The following is a 17,404-nucleotide window of genomic DNA, read 5'->3' as shown; positions in this document are numbered from 1 at the left end:
ATAACTAAAAGTGGGACAAAGGCCAAAAAATAGGGACAATTTTTAAATATTGCTCTTACAAACTTAGAAAGTTGATAGAATAACACATTTTGCATTAGCATGAATTTTCTGAAGGGTATGATGTCTGAAACTCAAATATCTGTCATTATTTACTAACTTCAGTCTTGAATGGTTTGCCATTACTTTGCCAGAAAACCACAATTTTATGAAAAACAGACCAAAAATATGAGGCAAAAATCTGGACATTATGCAAAAATCTGTGCAGTTGAGAGGTATGTTCTCAGGCTAAAGACAACCAAAAGTTTGGGTTTGTAAAAGGCAGATCATGCCTCCTGAACCCGATCGACTTCTTTGAGGCAGTCACCAAAGCCGTAGATGAGAGTAAGGTGATTCACACAGCCTATCTTGACCTTGCCAAGGCTTTCAACACCATCTCCCATTCTGGAATTATAGCTAAACTCACTAAACTAGGTATAAATCCCTACGTCACAAGATGGGTTGCCAACTGGCTCACTGACAGAACCCACACTGTAAAAGTTGAAGACTCCAAATCTGATCACAAACCAGTGACAAGTGGAGTACCACAGGGTTCAGTCCTGGGACCTCTCCTGTTTGGTATCTACTTCTCTGAAGTACAGGCTAACACAGAAGGCCTCTGACTAATGGAGTTCGCAGATGACTGCAAACTAGGAGCCTTAGTCAAGTCCCCAAATGATGTGGACATCCTACAGATGGGCCTCGCTGAGACAGATGCCTGGTGTCAGAGCCATGGCCTTAAGCTCAATGCCAAAAAGTGCAGTGTCATCCCCTTTGGTAAAAACTCTGTACCCATGAACTACCACATAGGCAGCAATCTACTTAACACTGAATGTGTGATAAGAGACCTTGGGACCCAGGTGGACAGTAGTCTCTCCTTTGATAGTCACATTGCCACAGTAGTCAGGAAGTCCTTCTATGTGGCACACCTCATCATAAAAGGGTTCTCATCTAGGAAAAAAGAGGTCATTGTTCCCCTCTACTCGACACTCATTAGACCCATTATAGAGTACAACGCCCCTTTTGGAATGTACCTCACAAGACATCTGCAGCAGCTGGAAAGGCCACAGAAGTACCTCACAAAGAGGATTCTGGCCTCTAACAAATACCCTACTGACCATCTCAAAAAACTCCAGCTTTACTCCGTAGCATATCGCCTACTCCGAGGTGATCTCTGCCTAACATATAAAGCTATGTCCAACCCAGAGCTGTTGGACATGCTATACCTAAAGAAATCCCAGTCCCTCCGAGCTACACACTCTAGGGACCTAAACCTTGTCACCACAATAAACAGGACATGCTGGAGGGATAGATCCCTGTCCCAGAGACTTCCCGTACTCTGGAACAGGCTACCCATCTATGTCAAGCAAAGTTCTTCATTAGCACTCTTCAAGAAAAATCTTGATGAGTGGATGGGAAATAGGAGATACACCCCGGGGATCAATTCTGTGTCTCTGCTCGACAGTGGCACAGGAAAATAACTTTCTTGGGTGGCGTAAGCCAGGGAACCTTGTTGGCTAGGCTTACGTAGGCCCTTGGGCCGATAGCCTAGTATCTACCTATGAACCTATGAACCACAAGGCCTTCTACAGTTATGTCCGACACCTCAAAAGTAACACGCAATAGTGTGCTGAATTGGTAGCAAATGATACCGCCTTCACTGAGTGGAGTGACATACTGAATCTGTTGGCCAACAAATTCAGCTCAAACTTTACCTCCCAACTCCCTCCATACAACTATCAGCAGGACGCAGGTCATGGTGGTGTTAACTATGGCTAAAAACACAACCTCAATGGGGCCCGACAATATCCCAGGTCACCTTCTAGATATCCTGAAATGTGACCTGTCAGGACCACTTGAGTCATGTTTCAAATTCAGCCTCAAAACAGGCTATATACCAAGCAAATTGAGGATGGCAACTTTTATCCCCTTTCACAAGTGTGGACCATAAACTGACCCCAGAAACTACAGACCCATTAGTCTGACCAGTCTAATTGCAAAATCATGGAACAAATAATCATTGACTTGATCAACAAAGCCATTGGTAGCTTACAGACACTGGACCCATCCCAGGTTGGTTTGTCAAAGGAAGGTCATGCCTGCTTAACCTAGTGGACCTCATTTAGAAGGTAACCAAACAATGGATGAAAGAAAAATGGTGCATACTGCCTACTGAGACCTGGCTAAGGTGCTGGACACAATACCCCACACAGGTATTGTGGACAAACTCAGCCAACAAATCATAAATCCTTGCACAACTTACTGGATTGTCAGCTGGCTCACAGATAGGACTTAGGAAGTCAGGATTGGTGAGACTACCTCCACTAAGAGGCATGTCACCAGTGGAGTACCAGAAGGCTCCATGTAGGGTGCACTCCTCTTTGACATCTACTTCTCAGAGATTAAGGCTAACGTAAAGGGCCTCTGTATTACCAAGTTCGCAGACAACTGTAAATTGGGAGCTGTCATAATTTCACCCTATGACACTAACATCCTGCAAGAGGGTCTAACAGATGTCTGGTGCCAAATGTGTGTCAGCTTCTACATAAGGGTATGGCATCCAGGTCCACACAAGTTATAGTACCACTCTACTCACCCCTTATCAGACCCATCATTGAGTATAATGCCCCCTTTGACATATACCTGACTAGGCATATGCAACAGTTGGAATGCCCACAAAGTTTCCTTACCAAGAAATTCCAGGATATTAATGCATTGTCCTATACAGATCACCTTAGAGTCCTATCTCTGTAATCTGCCTACTACAGGTTATTATGAGGTGATCTTTGCTTGACATATAAAGGATCCTTAGGTCCAGCCCTGATGGAACTTTGCACATCTGAAAAATGAACAATACCTGGGACACTAGATCCAGGGATTTGAACGTTGCTTGTGAAGTAAATATAACATGATGGTGAGACAGATGTGACGCAGAGAATCCGCATGATCTGGAATGGCCACCCCATCCATGTGAAACAGCGTCCATACCTAACTCTATTGAAAAATAATCTTGACCATTGGATGGGAAATCATAAATTCATCCTTGGGCTGTCCTCCAGGTCTCTTATAAACAAAAGCCTACAGTAAGCATTCCCTAATTAACATGCTCCCCCATAACATTTTAGCAACCCTCCTAACTAAAATGCCTCTCCTAACAAACGTACACCCCCTCCAATTAAGACACACATGTAACAAAGAGATGCAATTGGGTTGGGTTGCATGGCTAGGCTCATAAAGGCCCTGGAGGTCATTAACCTAGTATATACCCATGTGATTGGCAGGTTTAGTAAAACACAGTTCTGAAATTTGTTTCTTTGCATATTATGTGCGTAACATAGTCCAAGATTTAGGCCGAAGACTGTATATATCTTACCAGTTGTTGATATCCAAGTGTTGGGGGGTGCTCTGCTTTCTGATAATTAAGTTCACAACTGTTATAGTAGTAACACTGTGGTTGTTTGTATGGAAGGGTTGCCTCTGTCAAATGCGTAGTGTACTATGTGAGTCCTATAAGTGGTACATATCTGAATGATTAGAATACTGACACAGTAGCCATGAGTGTGATACTTTGGGTTGTATTTGTTGGAGACAACCCCTATGACATTACTGTTTGTGTGCTGTGTACATATACCATTTGCACTGCCCCCTCGAAAGGTCTGCTGATGGGGATGTCAGGTGTCTGGAGCAGTAGTATAAGACAGAGGGGTGGTCATACAGTAACAGATGCATTCTGCTTGCAGGCTGTGGATCCAAGGGGTTCTAGAAAACTCAGCAGTTTTGCTTGATTCAGGGATTGCTGTAGCAGGTTTCTCTGTGGCCATCCTAGCACTTTGGGTCATCCCCTTCCTACAGCTGTACCAGGGCATTTTATGTCTGGCCTGTGCTACCTTTTTTGCTGTGTCAGATGGCCTACACACACATATTCATGAAAGGAGATGTCTGTGAACATCAGTGGGTGATTGCATTCACATCTTGCGGGGTGTTCTGTTTTAGGTCATATACAGCTGTGGGCAACACACATGCTTTCCTTCATCCTGTATTTGGTGATTGTGCTGTGGGCCCAGATAGACAGTTCTGCAAAGGGACAGTGGCAATTTTCTGGTGTTGTTGGGCAGAGGTGTGTTGTGTATGACTTTCCAGCAGATTCCATATTTATTTATTTGCAATTTCAGGTTGTCATGCCCATAGGTGATAAAAACAATAAATGTAAATTCTGTTAAGCAGAGAATGACATTTTGTTGCAGGGCACCCATAAGTATTGTTGGCAGATGCTCCATCATGCGAGATCTGACTGGATTTCTGTGTACATGCTATTGTTGCTAAAACTGGAACTATGCACAGATCATGTACTGACATGATTGCACCAACACGCAGTAAGGCAGCCCACTACATATGAGCATGGAGGGCAGTGGGTTGTGATCTGTCCACAGTTTTTGAATTCCAGTATTGCACTTGCAGTCAGACATAAAGTGCTATTGTTTCAATGCACCTTGTGTAGTATTCTAAATGCAGCAAATTGTGTGCTACATTTGTAGCAAGTGGTTTTCAACAATTATTTAAAAAGAAGAACTTTACTTATGCTTAACTGAGCTTGGAGTTTTTTTTTACCCATAACTCAGAGGGGTAGGGATACTCCAGATTTCTATGCCATTGTACAAAGATTGTGCAGAGCCATTACAGAGTGACAATCTGTGAGAGTGTTGGGGTCACGTGTGTAACATTATGGAGAGGCAGCATAAGGAGTTTCCTGCAGATGCCTCTGTGTGGTCATCAAACATGGTCACCACTGTTGCCATGGTCGGTCCACCCCCACTTTTGGTGGAGAAACCCAATGTGGGATGAGGAAGGAATGGTCTAGGACCCATAGCACCATCATCCTCACATCACTACCCATTGTTGAAGCCACTGTTCCAGTGTTGTGGTCATTGACACAAAAGAGTTGTTTGTGCTGAGATCACCCATATTTTATCCTACTGTTCATGCTGTTGGAGCACTTCCTCCTCTGTGAGTGCTGGGGGTCATGCCTGTGACCATTGCAGGAGAATGTGCCCCATGGACATAGACATGCACAGGCAGGGTATATATTTTCTGCAAGTTCCCTGGACCTGTCCATCAAATCCTAGCACTGCTTCATCATTTGGACATGTACATACACACACACACACACACACACACACACACACACACACACACACACACACACACACACACCAACAATAGCTGCCACCACCCAGTCACAACACACTGGTGATACCACCCCTTCCTGCCCAGTCTACTCTGCTCCCTGTACAATCAAATACATCATTAACCTGCACACCAACCCCTACCAAACACCCTGCACAGCCTGTGCAGCACAGGCCCATTAGCTGGGTAGCCAAGCATGTTATAGCACAGCCTTGGTGTAATATAGCACACATCTTTTTTTATTGGTATTGGTCATGCTTAATCTTGCCCATACTTGTGAACTAGATGTTGCATTCTTAGCCAGTGCCACAGTATACTGCAGCTGCATCCACCTTGCATAGTCATCCCCTGCAATCAGTTCCTCCACAGGCTACTCATCGGGCACCACCTCTTCCATGGACTGTAGGACTTCCTCCTCCTAATTGTCTTTTCTGCGATGTGCTATCACTTAATAGGTCTCTGAGTTGCACCCAGTGCATGGCCGCTCTTTATGCAAATTTAGCTAACTGCAACATGCAAGTGTGTCAGAACTCTATAGTTCATGAGGAAAAATATTTTATATATTTGGCTGTGTCCTGCTGCAAGTTTCAGTTGTGTAGTAACTTCTGCTTAGAAATGTAAAACATTGTGATTGTAAACTTGAGAAAAAGCATGCATTTTATGCCTGTTTTAATTAATTTGTTAATTATTTAAATAGTACAGGAAGATAAAACTCTATTCATACTCATTTTGTTGGATGATGTATGATTAGCTTTTGCAATCTGTAATTAATTACAACTGTGTTTTTTTTTTTTGACAAACAATATTTGGTTAAAATTGGGAAACAGAGCTGTTACATCCTGCCTGGATCTTTTCAATTTTAAGTTTTTTTGTTCTTACCATACATGTCCATTCCTTTGCCCTACTCCCAGGCACTTGTCTGGCCTATGTTTTTGTGTATTCAGTGTCTGCTCTTCCTGATGTGTGCCCACCCCTGTATGTCTGCACCATTGAATGTTTTTGCCAACCCAGACTATCAACTCTCCCCCAGCTTTATTGCACTTATTTCCCTTTCACCCTTCCTCTCTCTTCTTTCTTAATATGTATGCATGCTCACACACACACACACACACACACACACACACACACACACACACACACACACACACACACACACACACACACACACACACACACACACTCTGTATATATTTCTGTGTAAAACATTGGAGACCTGTCCACACAAAAATATTGTTACCCACCTCTCCCACCTGTAATTCCCTTCTTGTTTTTTGGCTTCCCTATACTCCCCTTTCTGATCATTTCATGGAACTGATATGGTGTCCAGCTGGCAGGCAGTTGACTAACATGAGATTAATATATGCTATATATAGCAGCTTTGAGGTTTGAAGCAGCAGACTTCCTCAGCCCGTGCTGACTCTTGCTACCTGCTGTGCTCATGGGACCTGTTCTCTCTTGGTTGCCCTCCTATACCGGTCTTTTTCTGCGCCACTTGAATTATTCTGCATGCTCTCACCTAAGCACAGCAGACAGCCTACCTGCTCAGAATATCCCTGCTTGATTATGCATGTCTATTTTCATAGCAGTGTACTCTCACTGTGCAATGCAGGCTTGTGCCAAGCTGCAAAGTAGTTTTTTGAGTCCTGGCTTTAACTTACATGGCAATCTCATGTGCCTCTTAAAGAGGTTATCAACTGTGTGAATAAACAAATATTTTATTTTTAATAAGATCAAAACATTCTGAAACATGCTATCAGGATTCAGCAATCTATTGTACTAGATCAGTAAACAAATCCAATTATTTAGAGTTGCTTTAAAGCATCCCTTTGAATCACTGTTAGGAATGGCCAGATATATTTGTGGCTGTCAGTTTACACAGACGTATATTTAGCATTCTGTATCAGAAATCTGAGATGCAACTCTTGTATTTCATAAGGTTGGATCCTTCATTGAGTTAGGTAAAGAACTGTCAGCATTAATTCATGGTCAATGATAAAATCTCGGGGGACTAAAATATACCATGATCTTCATGCAGTTTGTCTCGTTCTGTCTGTTAATTAGAGTGGCTCATAATGGTTGTCATCAAAGATGATATACAACATTAAGAGAATGAGCCATCTCTTTAGACAGCACGTGCAACTAAATGATACAGTCATCCCAGTGCACTTTTTTTTATCTTGTAGGCAAATAGCAGTAAAGCAGTTCAGTGATAAAATGGACTTGCTCAGCACTAGCAGGAATTGCAACAGTATGTCCTTGGAAGTTACGATTCTAGAATCCGGGAAAGCACTTTGATTATTTACCTTTCCCTGTCCAAAAATCAGCAGTAGATAGCAGTTTCCTTTTTACAGCCCATACTGTATCACAGCTATGATATTTAATGGCTCCATCTGCACAGTACACTGCAAGTGTTTTTGTGTCTTTCGGCTTTTCCCGGTTAGGGGTCGCCACAGCAGAACTCCGGTCCACTAATGATTGGTAGTTGATTTTTACATGCCGAGTTACCAGCCCTGACGCACAACCTTCAACAAAGGTATGCCCATTCACGCATGTCTCCATGCAGATGACGCTCTAGCTGAGAATCGAACCGGACAGCGCCTTACTGTGAGGTGACAACGCTACCGCAGCACCACCACCACGGCACGATGCACTGCAAGTATGTTTGCAAAATTATAGGTTAGATGTAGGAACAGCTCTAAACACTGCATATAATATCACATTTTCCTAGTATTTAAAATAATTTGTCAAGCTGAGTCTGTACTCATCTCCTTGTATTTAATTCATTTTATATCCATCTGCTGTCATTATTCATCACAGATCTTCCAGGAATCGGGTTTTGTTTTGTTGGTACCTGCTAGACTTTGGTATGTGGTTGTTTGATTGATACCATCTCAGTAACCCCCACTTCCATTAAACATGACTAATCAAATGGTTTATCATCAACATTTATTATAACTTAGACTAAGATGTTTATCTTAGATGTAGCTATATTGGATAAAGGGATGTACAAGCAGGGTGTGGGGGGATTGACCCTCAAAGAAAATATTGATAATTGCAATTCTGTAAGTGCGGTTCAAGCAGCTAAGTTTCACTGCATATAATACATGTGATCTATGACTGTGCTACTATATGGCATACTTACATACCGCCACTGTTAGTAGTGAGAGTGGAAGTGCAACATGCAGAAGCTGATGGGATGAATGCATATACATGCATCTGAACACATTCACCTTTACCTTCATAGCCAGAGGTCACAGCTGCTATACCTATTCACTCACAAACACACACAAATGCATGCACATGCACTGACACACACACACACACACACACACACACACACACACACACACACACACACACACACACACACACACATGCCAATTTTAGAACTGGCTGTTCTTGCTAGCTGCCAGTAGGTCTCTTAGTCCTGCTACCCTTATGTGACAGCTGCCCTTTACTGCTATAGTAGTTATAAAAAAAAAAACAGCCTGAATAATTTGTTTTCCAAGATTTCTCTCTCTCCCAGTGTTCTGGTTCTGATTCTTCACAGTAGCTTGACAATCATAATACAATACACAAGAAGGTAGAAGGTCACTTGATTAACAGCCTTAAATATTTTCTTTTTTCCTCTTTCAGGTAACAGAGAATCCTCTTGGAGTAATGGATCATTCTCAATTTAATGACCCTCATGATCCAGCTGTGTGCCCTCCTGGTAAAGAAGCCATCAGCATTATCTTGCATGGAGCTACAAACCTGCCTTCAACAACAGATGGGTCTGTCCCACAGCCCTTCGTTATTGTGTGAGTAAATTTAAGAATTATCATGTCATAAATTTTAGTTTTGTCCTTATTTCTGAATGCATGTTGCATGTTATTAAACAGTGTTATATATTCTGTGAGGTAAAGGAAATGTGTGAATTAGTACGTGCAATGTTTATGTGTAATGGTATTATAAAACAGTATACCATTCATTGTTGATATAAGCAGAAAGGGTTTTTACATTATTGAAATATACAACTACTATATATACTACTAGTACTTGTGTATTAACCTAACCAGGAGACAAATGTTTCATAATTCGCCCAATTATTGATTTCTGTTTGGAAGATTACATGTTATCCAATAAAGTTATACTTTGGTAAATGTGTTCATATTTTACAAATATAATTTGCATAATACATAAACAAAATGGATTTTGTTACCGAAAAAAGAAACTGATAGTGTGGGAGTTTCTGAAGCAAGTAGAAGTGGCCATGTTAGTTTTATGTAAAGTAGCAATTCCATCGGCAAATTATGCTAACCTGGTTGGGTTAATACCTCCTGCACAGCATTACCAATTCTGTCTCCAAATTACGCCAACCTGGTTGGGTTAATACCTCCTGCACAGCACATCGCATCTGTATGAATTGAAGCCAATATTCATACACAGTTTCAGCGATGTGAGTACTACTGCATATTACATACATGTTACCGCATGAGTTAATTGTTACACATGCATCACTCTCCTTGATAAGAAGCATAACGACATTTAAAATCATTACATTTGTAATGTTGACAGGCATTTTATTTAAGTTTTAAATAGCCAGGTTTGTAACCATATTTCCTGTTCTCTGATACTTCGATAGTAGCAGAGCACATAAATAAAGTGGATATAATTTTCTCTGTTTTACTAAGTTAAGAAGTTGCATACTAATAAAACAGGGCAATCAGTTAACACATGTTTTTAGTACATTCACATTATTTGGGGAATTATGAAATATTTGGCTCCTGCTTGGGTTAATATGTTCATAGGTTCATAGGTTCATAGGTTCATACTAGGCTATCTGCCCTAGGGCATTTATAAGCCTAGCCAGAGTGTGTATGGCTTTTGCCACCCATTTTAAATTAATTTTGCTATGTCCTTTTTCGAGGTTAGTATACTGTGCCTCTGTCTAACAGTGATACAGAAGTGATACCCGGGGTAAACCTACGATCTCCCATCCACTCATCAAGATTCCTCTTGAAGAGAGTCAATGAGGGACTCTGCCTAACCTGGACTGGGATTTTATTCCAGAGTGAAGGGAGCCTCTGGGTTATGAATCTGTCCCTCCAGCATGTCCTATTTATTTCATTGCTGAGGTTTAAGTCCCTCGAGCACGTAGCTCGATGGGATTTGGATTTTCTGAGGTGCAGCATGTCCATTAATTCCGGTTTGGACATGGCTTTATACGTCAGGCACAGATCGCCTCTGAGCAGGTGGTATGCCACTGAGTAGAGCTGGAGTTTCTTTAACCGGGCAGCATACGGCATCTGTTTGAGCCCCTTGATCCTCTTGGTGAGGTACTTTTGGGGTCTTTCCAGTTGCTGCAGGTGTCTGGTAAGGTACATCCCAAAAGGGGCATTGTACTCAATTATGGGCCTGATGAGGGATGAGTAAAGAGGCACGATGACCTCCCCTGATCTAGATGTGAATCCCTTCATGATTAGGTGGGCTATATAAAATGTTTTTCTAACCACTTTGGCCACGTGGTTGTCAAATGAGAGATTGCTATCAACTTGGGTCCCCAGGTCCCTAATTACTTCTTCTGTACTTAATGGATTACCACCTATGTGGTAATTTGTGGGCACTTTGTTTTTGCCAAAGGGGATGACTATACACTTTTTGGCATTTAGCTTGAGGCCATGGCTCTGGCACCAGTTGTCTGTTTCTATGAGGCCCTTTTGGAGGAAGCTTGTGTCAGCTGGAGAGTTTATTATGGTGCCCAGTTTGCAGTCATCTGCGAACTTGGTCAGCCACAGTCCTTCCATGTTGGCCTGTACCTCCGAGAAATATATACCGAACAAGAGAGGTCCCAAGACTGAGCCTTGTGGGACACCACTTGTAACTGGTTTGGAGTCTGACATGGCTCCAGCTATTCTAACCATGTGGGTTCTGTCCTTGAGCCAGTTTGCAACCCATCTAGTGACATAGGGGTTTATATTTAAGCTGGTGAGCTTATCTATAATGCCCGAGTGGGGTATTGTATCGAAGGCTTTTGTGAGGTCCAGGTAGGCTGTGTGGACCACCTTCCCCTTGTCAATGGCCTTGGTGACTGTTTCAAAGAAATCAACCAGGTTTAAGAGGCAGGATCTGCCCTTAACAAAGCCGAACTGAGTAGGATCCAGTGTCTGTAGGTCCCCAATATCTTTATTTATAAGGTCCATGATGATCCTTTCCATAGCTTTGCAGACCAAGCTAGTGAGACTTATGGGGCGATAGTTTCCAGGATCCGTTGAGGCACCACCTTTGTGGAGAGGGACCACTGTTGCTGTACGCCACACTTTGGGTACATATCCTGTAGTAAGGCTGAGATTGAACAGTAGTTTTAGGTTTGGGTTTAGCTCTTCTTGGAGTTCATGTAGAACGCAGCCAGGGGACACCATCTGGTCCCATTGATGCTGTGTTTCTTGCTTTGGAGAGGGCAGCTCTTACCTGAGCATCTGAGATGTCAGGGGGGCAGCACTCTGCTGGGATAGATATTAGCCCTTTTGGTGGGGAGGGGGGGGAGAAGTTTGCGCTGAACCTGTCAGCCAGGATGTTGGCAATGTCTGTGGGTTCGGTGTATTTTTTGTCATTTTGGACTAATTCTGAGCATATCTGGGAATTCCCACCCAGGTTCCTAACATAACTGAAGAAAGCCTTGTGATTATCCTTAGTGTCCTGTGCAATTTTTCTCTCGAAGCTGGCCTTAGACGATTTTATGAGTGCCCGTAGTATTTTGCTAATACTGATCAGAGATGCCTTCCCTTTTTGGGATTTTGCTCTGTCATGTAGTAGCTTCCTCCTTCTATTGTATAGTTTGTTTATGGCTGGGGTCCACCAGACAGGACGTCTGCCTTTGGAGGATTGGGTCTTGGTTTTATTTGGGATTGCATGATCCATGCATTCCTGAAGGTGTTCATAGAATGCGTTTATAAAGGATTTTGTGGTCTGGGCTGTATTATCCACAGGCCTGGGGGCTTTGAAGGATTCCACCTCGGTTTTGAGGAGTGTGAAATTTGCTTTAGAGAAGTTTTTCACTATGGTTTTCTGGGCATGGGGTGGGGTCAGGATGTGAATATCCAGTGAAATTAATTTATGGTCTGATCTTACCAGTGAGGGATACACTTCTGGTCTGGAGCATAGTATCCCCATGTTGGTGATGATCAGGTCCAGTATGTTTTCCCCTCTTGTGGGAGTGGTAACAAGTTGTTCCATAGCATTTGAGTTTATAAATTCTAGGAACCTTTGGGCTAGGGTGTTGGAGCTAGAGTAATGCTCCCAGTCTATGGTTGGGTAGTTGAAGTCACCCAATATAATGGTGTTTGGAGAGATCTTCATATTTTCCAGTGTTCTCAGGAAGGCCGAGTGGGGTTCCTGGGTTTGGGAGGGTGGTCTGTAGCAGGCTATAAACTGGAAGGCAGTTTTACCCACTGCTAGTTGCACATGGATAGTCTCTGATTCTTCGTGCTGTGCCACCAACCTGGAGGTGTGGGTATCTTTGTGAATATTGATACTACCCCTCCTTTTGTGGTTCGGTCCAAGTTTTGGGGCCGAAAAGCATGGTATGAGGTATAACCTGGTAGTGCTGGGGTGCTCTCGAGAGCCTTGAACCAGGTTTCTGTTACTGCACAGATATCGATGTTCTCCATGCTAAGGAGAGTTTCGAGTGCATGCATCTTGAGGTTTAGACTTCTGGCATTGAGTAGCATTACTCTTAGTTTCTTATCCCTTGTGATATCTATGGAGGTGGGTTTGTCTTTTGAGCTTTTCCTAAAAAAGGCACTATGGGGGTAGCAAGAGCCTTTGCCAATATCCGAAAGCCCAGGGGTGACAGGTGCAAGCCGCCCCTAGCGAAGCATCGTGGCTTGACTTGTATGAAACTTTTGGCTCCTGGTTGGGTTAATATATAAGTGCCCTGTTTAGTCTTCAGATTTTCTATCCTTTACATAGAGCACTTCCTAAGACCATATCAACTAAATAAGTCACACCAAGTCTTAACGTAAAATTTACCACATAAACTGAACAATGAATTTGGAATGCACAAGAACATTTGAAGAACCAGAAGATTAAAGGAGTGTCATGAGCTAAATAATAATATTTTTACCAGCATAGTGGTGGTTCTAACAGCCTGGTGAAAATTCAGAGGTAATGTGGTCATATCTTTTTTATTATAATGTAGCTTTATTGGTAGATAAATCTACCAACAATTCACAAGTGCAATACTACAATGAAGCAGTTTTCGTGTAAATGGACCTTGAACAGTCCAAAGCAAATTACAGATGTCATTTACTTAAGTACAGAGGACCTAGATCAGGGCCAGAGGTTACAGTACAGAGTAGAAAAGAGCTAATGATAATAAAATTTACATTTGTTACTGCACTGAAGCACCATTATATTATCTTGAAGCTGTTCAAAACTCTATATATTTATAAATCGTGCTTTGCTGGATTTCATCCATCCTATTTCCAGTTGACAGCTTACAATAATGGTTGTATTTCAGAAAGGTCCTTAGAATTCGGACATCTGCATGATAGTTTTATACAGCTTTGTAGATGAAAGATGAGAGGGATTTGAAATGTGAAGAAGAAAAAGTATGGAGCCTTGTAGAACCCTCTTTGTATGAATGGTCCAAATGGACAAGGTGGATCTTTATAAAATCTTACCTGTGACAATTGAAATAAAGGGGCTAAAAGATTTAATCATGCAGACACATTGTGCCCAAACAAAGAATTTATGGAGGGCATGCAGTTTCACAATGACACTTGAGAACAGCATCAAAATTAAATTGTATAACTGGAGTACCAAGAAGCCTTTCCTGCGACTGGTAAGCACATTATTATTTTTTTATTCATGAATACTAAAAGCCATGTGATGTAATCTACAGTAATCACTACAGACTTTTTCTGTACATGAAGGCACTGAACTTCTCACTTAGTCATGGAAAATGAAGGCTGGAGCTTGAGGAAGATACATTTGTAGAGTTCTTGAAGCACACTTGATGGTAGGGTCATACGTTTTGTTCTACTCTAAAGATTAGGAGACCCTTTTCTGATACTATTTTACTTATAAAAGAGTAATTTAAGCCAGTTCAAATGTAGATGACAAATATGTGGAATGATTTATGTTCTGTACTAACTGAGAAGAAAGCTGCTGCACAAATGCATTTGCGGTAGTTTATAAGGTAGACTAGAATGGCCCAGTTACTGAGGGTCCTGTAGCTTGCTTCCTAGCATAATGAGGTAATTTGTAATATTTATTATTATTTTTTATTTTACATTTGTTTACTGGGAAAGTCCGACTGAACACTGGTACTTTTTCGGTGGAGGACTGGGGAGAAAAGCTCCAGTTACACAAATTAGAGTTTAACGAACATGTAAAAAAATACAGCAGTATCAATTTCAGACATAACAGAAGTTAACAAGCATTTATGTATAACTGCATTGATAGCAAGTAACAAATACATAATGGTGGAAAATACAATTATTTAGCTAGAAGGATTCACACTGTACTTCATAATTAGCACAATGCAGTTTTAATGATACTGAGTTGCAAGAACATAGCCAGGTATCTGTTAAGTGTGAACTGAGGAGCTTTTTAAATTGTAAGATGGAGCTGTTTGAAGTTACTCAGGATGGCAGCTTATTCCATATTTTAGGAATATAGTTAGAAAACAGAGAATTCCCAGCTAAGTTGTTGGCTTTGGCGTATCTAGGAGGTGTTTGTTACTGGAATGAAGAGATCGATCCAATATGGCATGGCTAGCAAGGTAGGATACACTGATTACTTGCCCTGCAGGAATGGATAGCTACTAATGTACTTTTCAGCAGTGTTATGAAATAATGTACTTGAGCTGTGGACCTCAAATAATAGGAAGCTACATGTGTTTGAGGAAACGGTACTATGTGTACTGATACTTAACTTTTATATAAACTGATAACATTTAGTGTGAGGTTATCTGGGGATCAAAGCTGGGAGAGTCACAGTACAGTGTGCTGGCAGTCAGAGCTCATCTCACTGTAATTCAGTTTTAATTATTTGATACATTACAGTCAGAAGAGGACTCGCACACTACTGAAGTCATGCAAAATTATCTTAGCCAATTGCATGTGACGTTTAGATTGCAGAAACCCCCATCTACAATATTGTAGACCAACTCCTCTGGCATGCACACAGCTAAGTCAATGAAACAAGGCCACTTCCAGGACAAGTTACTCGAGTATCTGCAGCTTCTTTAAGGCCATGCATGTATAACCTAAGCAGCTGGCTCTGTCTTCGCACAGACAGCACCCAAGGAGAGCTTCTGTTATCATGATTCATTTATTAGAGGGGAACTTAAAGTTGAGGTAACAGATATTTCAGAGTTCTATAGAAAGACATCATCTGATGCTTGCATTTTTTTTCTTTCACATACTGCAGATGTATATCCAACAGTCCAGTTCATTGTAGTTCTGAATTAGAAATCCCTTTTAATCTTTGTAATTTTACCTGCAGTACCTCTTATGAAGTACATCTGAATGTTCCTCATGCTTGATTTTTTACTTTGAGAGGACTTGAACAAGGTTGTCAAACAGAATGTATGAAGACCATGATGCCATAAATATGAATAGTGTAGAATGCTTTATTTTACACCTGCAGCATCAAACCTGACAACACCCATGGGCTGGTAGCATTTCCCCCAAAACATACTCTCTGTTGGGCATTATTGCTTGCATATTACACACATAGTGTATGATAGCACATTCCATTACATATCTGATTTTGCTTTTTCATTCATTACCTAGGGATATCATTTTAAACATGTTGCCTAATAATGTAGGCTGATACATGTTAAAATACACATTCCGGAACCCCAATGAATTTACTCCCTCCACAACTGTGAAGCACTACTTGCAAAGAAATTATGCACAGGTTCCCTACTAAGTATGGTGATGCAACAGGAGAATGGTGGCTCAGGCACAATTCAGAATCCAACAAACAGTAGCATGCGATTGGCCACTGATATTTGGTACTAGGGGAAACCAAGTGTAAACTATCAGCATGTAAACACAAATCCAAGCACCCAACTGGAAAGCTAAACTGATGTGCAGCTTGGTATATTGTGGCTGAGCAAATCTGAAAGTTCTGGTGGTGCATGCAAGTTTTAAAAACATGATGAACCAAATGTCAGCAAAGCACTGCCATACATTTGCAGACAAATATAGAATGTCAGCTGCATGCACTCTGCAAAACAGGAAGTGCCATCTGGGAGTCCCCACCACTTAGAAGAAACCCAGGACTGGATCCCTGTAGATGAATGAAATGCAAAACTACACCATTCCACATGCATGTGCAGTGAGACAGAAATATTTCTGATTCACTCTTGCCCATACCTGTGGAACAGTAGTACTACAAGGATCCACAGTTGCATTATTACCTTCTACCATCTTTACCATGAAGCTTTGCTGTACTGGGTTAGGGGGGTTTCTAGTGTACCCTCTGGTATATGTTGCCAGTAATTTTCCTACCCTTAAACTGAGATTCTCCTGCCATGTATCACAATGTTGGAGGCATGGTGAAGTAAGTGTCTAGCAGGATATATAACACTTCTACTGCATATATTTATTTAAGTAGTGGTGATTTATTAGCTTATGACACAGGGGTGTGGAGGGTGTTGATACATAAATGTATGACTGACAGAATATGTAAACTGATATCTGTGTATGACGAAAGCCTATTTCTGAGGTGCTATCCTAACAGTTTACTGTACATGCAGCAAGGGCAGCATTGTAAATACCATGGCCATAGGCATGCTTCTCTTGTACCTTGTAGACCACTGGGTGAGTAGGCATATGGTGCAAATATGTTCGTAGGTAAGTACTAGGCTAGATGCCCTTGAAAGCCATTTAAGCCTAGCAGATTTCACTTCAAAGGTGAGAATCAACCCCTACATCTTAAGACTGTGAGGTAAACACCTACATTTTATAACAACCCCCAACCCCAATTATGTGTTAAAAGGCACAATGTATATGGTCCTGTCCACTGATGATGTATGCAGTATCTGTTTATATGCGGTCTTATTATAGCGTTCTTCATATTTCTGAATAAAGCCAGAGTTGGGTTCACATACAAGGCATATGTAGCACAAGCCATGGTTTGGGGACTTCTGACCACATTTTTGAATGTGGTGGTGGTTAATTTCTTTTTT

General features: G+C 41.6%; 1 protein-coding gene across 1 annotated transcript in view; it reads left to right on the top strand.

Annotated features, from left to right (window-relative positions):
* The window catches only part of LOC122806144 (coiled-coil domain-containing protein 33-like), a 1,182,030-nt gene that overhangs the window by 719,179 nt on the left and 445,447 nt on the right, over positions 1 to 17,404 (top strand). Inside the window, exon 4 of the mRNA XM_044076381.1 lies at positions 8,857 to 9,020. Coding sequence (XP_043932316.1) covers positions 8,857 to 9,020 — 164 coding nt within the window. The remainder of the gene's footprint in view (positions 1 to 8,856; positions 9,021 to 17,404) is intronic.

This window comes from Protopterus annectens, chromosome 7.part0 (genome assembly GCF_019279795.1).
Source record: "Protopterus annectens isolate FY-2018-M chromosome 7.part0, PAN1.0, whole genome shotgun sequence".
Classification (NCBI taxonomy): Eukaryota; Metazoa; Chordata; order Ceratodontiformes; family Protopteridae; genus Protopterus; species Protopterus annectens.
The sequence above is the reverse complement of the archived record's forward strand: the minus strand, read 5'-3'. Positions and strand labels throughout refer to the sequence as shown.